The sequence below is a fragment of the Phytophthora infestans genome, genomic scaffold, assembly GCF_000142945.1.
Source record: "Phytophthora infestans T30-4 supercont1.785 genomic scaffold, whole genome shotgun sequence".
NCBI lineage: Eukaryota > Oomycota > Peronosporomycetes > Peronosporales > Peronosporaceae > Phytophthora > Phytophthora infestans.
This window is the reverse complement of record NW_003307423.1, coordinates 6195-9076: the sequence shown is the minus strand read 5'-3', so window position 1 is coordinate 9076 and position 2882 is coordinate 6195. Positions and strand designations below refer to the sequence as shown.

Here is a 2882-nt window from a genome sequence, read left to right as displayed (position 1 = left end):
GTGGCTGGTATCGCTTTCACAAGTTCCTTTGGTAAAAACAAGGGTTGGACAAAGCGTTGTTCTTAAAGCCCCTTGAGCGCGAAGGCGTGGACCCGACATGATATCAACGATTTATTATCATGAACGGTCCACGTTAAGCGTTTTTGAGTAGGCGTTTGTATTGACCAATACAAACCATTAGCTAACAAGGTTTAGGGAATTTAACCTTTCCCTCTTAGCAAAATCACAGCCGGGGATGCGTGATAAAGCCACTACACAGTTATTTTATGGAGGAACTGTGATGTGCCGGCCTATCATACATTCAGTTTTAGAGTTAGTCGATCGGTACACCACTCATTTTATTCCCTAACTTTCAGATTCGCAGGCTGGGGCGTAAATGGCTGTCAAGGCAAGATGGATCTTTACGGGCAAAAGGTAATGTAGGCGTAGAGCGGGAGCAACAGAGAGAGAGAGCAACTGCAAAGCAATTACAGCAGCGGCACAAACCACGCTAGAAATTTTCAGGGCTTCTCCGTGCGCGGCATGACTTTGTCATTAGTACGGCGATCTATTGGCCCAGAACTACTACCTGTGAATTAAAACGAACTCGCTTGTAGGGCTTTGGCGCATTTGTGTAGTAGCTACTGAAGCGGAACAGAAAAACCGCCAGGTTCTTATCCTTCAGCTTCTCGCCCTCTTGTAATTTGAACACCTTCGTCACGACTGCCTTTCTGTTCATCTTTTTCTTGAGCCACTTCGAAAATAGCGCGACTTCCACGTCGTTTGGTTGGGCGCCATTTGGTTTTTGCACTGTTGCAAGCTTTTTCGCCAGACCTATCTCATTCCCGTACGCGCGCTCAAATGAGTCAAGCATGTTAGTTCTACTATTCGGAAAGCGCTTGTTGAACACATCCAGAAACTTGAGCCACGCGTCCAAGTTTTCTTTGTCGATATTTGCAGGGTCGTCAAGCTTGCGTATTTTGAGCACATCGTCGGGGGATTTACTCTGTCTGAACCAGCCTCGAAACAGATCTGTTTGCAGCTTTCCCGCTAGCTTTTCCATACCCGGTTTGGTTTTGCCTGCCTCTATAATTCTGGACACCACGTCATCTCCGTAGCGCTTGGTAAGCATGTCAATCATGTGCATTTCGTCATTCGGGTACTTGTTGTTGAACATGGAAATGTAAGATTCCCACGCCTTGAATTTCGAGTGCGTTAGAACATTTTCCGCGCCATCGTCTAGCTTGAGTAGGCCGAAAATCTTGTCTGCAGACTGTTTATCCTTCAGCCAGACCGTCAATTGGTTGTTTTCATTGTTTCCTGACCGGAATATATTCTTGAATTTGTCCAAACTGACCATCCTCTCTTCATCGTTGTCGTTGTCGTTGCTGTTGCTGAGCAGCCCCAGTCTTGTAGTGGGTGGACTTAGTACGGCCGTTTCGGGGACCCTAGCCAGGGACACACCGACGACAGATGCGAGAATCGTAGCCACTGACAAGATCCCGAGACGCATGTTGCTGTTATCCACGCTGGATGACGTCAGGACAAGTGCTGACGTGGGATATGCCCTACTGAAGAGCGCTTAGGCTTCGTGATGGTTGTGCAGGTTGTGCACACCACCCAAAGTGAAGTGGTTCTCTCAAATTGGTGAAGGGAAGTGATGGGCTGCTGGTAGTACACTCGGTGTACGGGGGTACGGTACCCCTTGAAGGTTTGATGAGTTCTAAGGCGCTGATACGGCGCCGGAACGTCGCTTGGCGTAGCGACACCCTCCTATACTTTATGGCAGTTATGAAAATGAAAAGCTTAGTAGCAAATTGGAGAGCTGGACTGGATTGGTTACGACGATCACACTGCGAGTCATCGTTTATGTTGCCTGACAACTTGTGGCCTCTTCGTACGGTGCATGTACAGTATTACTTCAGATGTATTATACTTCGTAGTACCCGAGCACAAAAGCAGCAGTAGGTATCTGCTGTCTTTCCATTAGATAGTATCCAAGGCTTGAATTATATCAGTTAGCTCACATTATAAAATAATAACTGCCGGTATTTCTATAAAAAATAAAATAGGCAATTTTGTTTTTTTTTGTTTACATGAACGGACGACTCAATCTTCCATTAGCCGACATGATCGTTACGAGTATTTAGTCACCAATCTTTGCGCTATTTCTCCTGGATTTGTAGATAGCAATCGGCGTTTTGTTATGCTCGACATCCGTTTGTGTCCTCGTCATCATACAGTACACTGCGTTACGACAGCGAACGCTACTACGGCCGGTACTATATATACACAGTTATTTCCGAAATGAATTTGCCGGTAATACAGTACCTGGTCGTGCTCTAAGATTGCTAACATTCCAACAGTGCCTAAACCCCTGCGTTCAGAATGGAACTGCTTGGTATTCGCCAACGTGGACAGAATCGCCGAGCACGTGCCATACAGGCGAACATGTGCTGTCCACGAAAAGAAGGGCAATATTAGCAACCATCACTGTTATTAATACTCCATCATGCCAATATATTGTTGGGCCTACTTTTTAAAAGTATCACTAGCTGCTATTTGTACTTTGAGGTATTTTAGCTATAAAAGAGCGTATTCCACTCTGATTTCCAACATATTCACAAAAGAAGCTAAATACGCTAAACGATTCCCGAAAATCGATCTTTTGGTGTAGGATAATGCGTCCAAAGACACGTCCTAAACTGTCCTATTTGTCTTAAATTTTACAGGGAGATTTTGGAGATGTGTCCTAAAAAGCGACTAATCCTTCGCAACAGAATATTATAATTTGTGTCCTGCATATTGTCCTAAACCTCAAATATTAACTTTTTCCGGACTATATACGTAAATTTATGTTAGAGTTACTTAAACACACATTGGCTTTACTTATTGTCCTGAGG

At 44.7% G+C, this 2882-nt stretch overlaps 1 protein-coding gene across 1 annotated transcript; it reads right to left on the bottom strand.

The window, feature by feature from the left end:
- Positions 1-547: 547 nt before the first annotated feature.
- PITG_21984 (secreted RxLR effector peptide protein, putative) lies at positions 548-1492 on the bottom strand (the record flags this gene model as incomplete). The annotated part of the gene is made up of 1 exon (XM_002999290.1): positions 548-1492. One exon carries the CDS (start codon positions 1490-1492, stop codon positions 548-550), a length of 945 nt encoding a protein of 314 aa, XP_002999336.1.
- Between the last annotated feature and the right edge of the window lie 1390 nt (positions 1493-2882).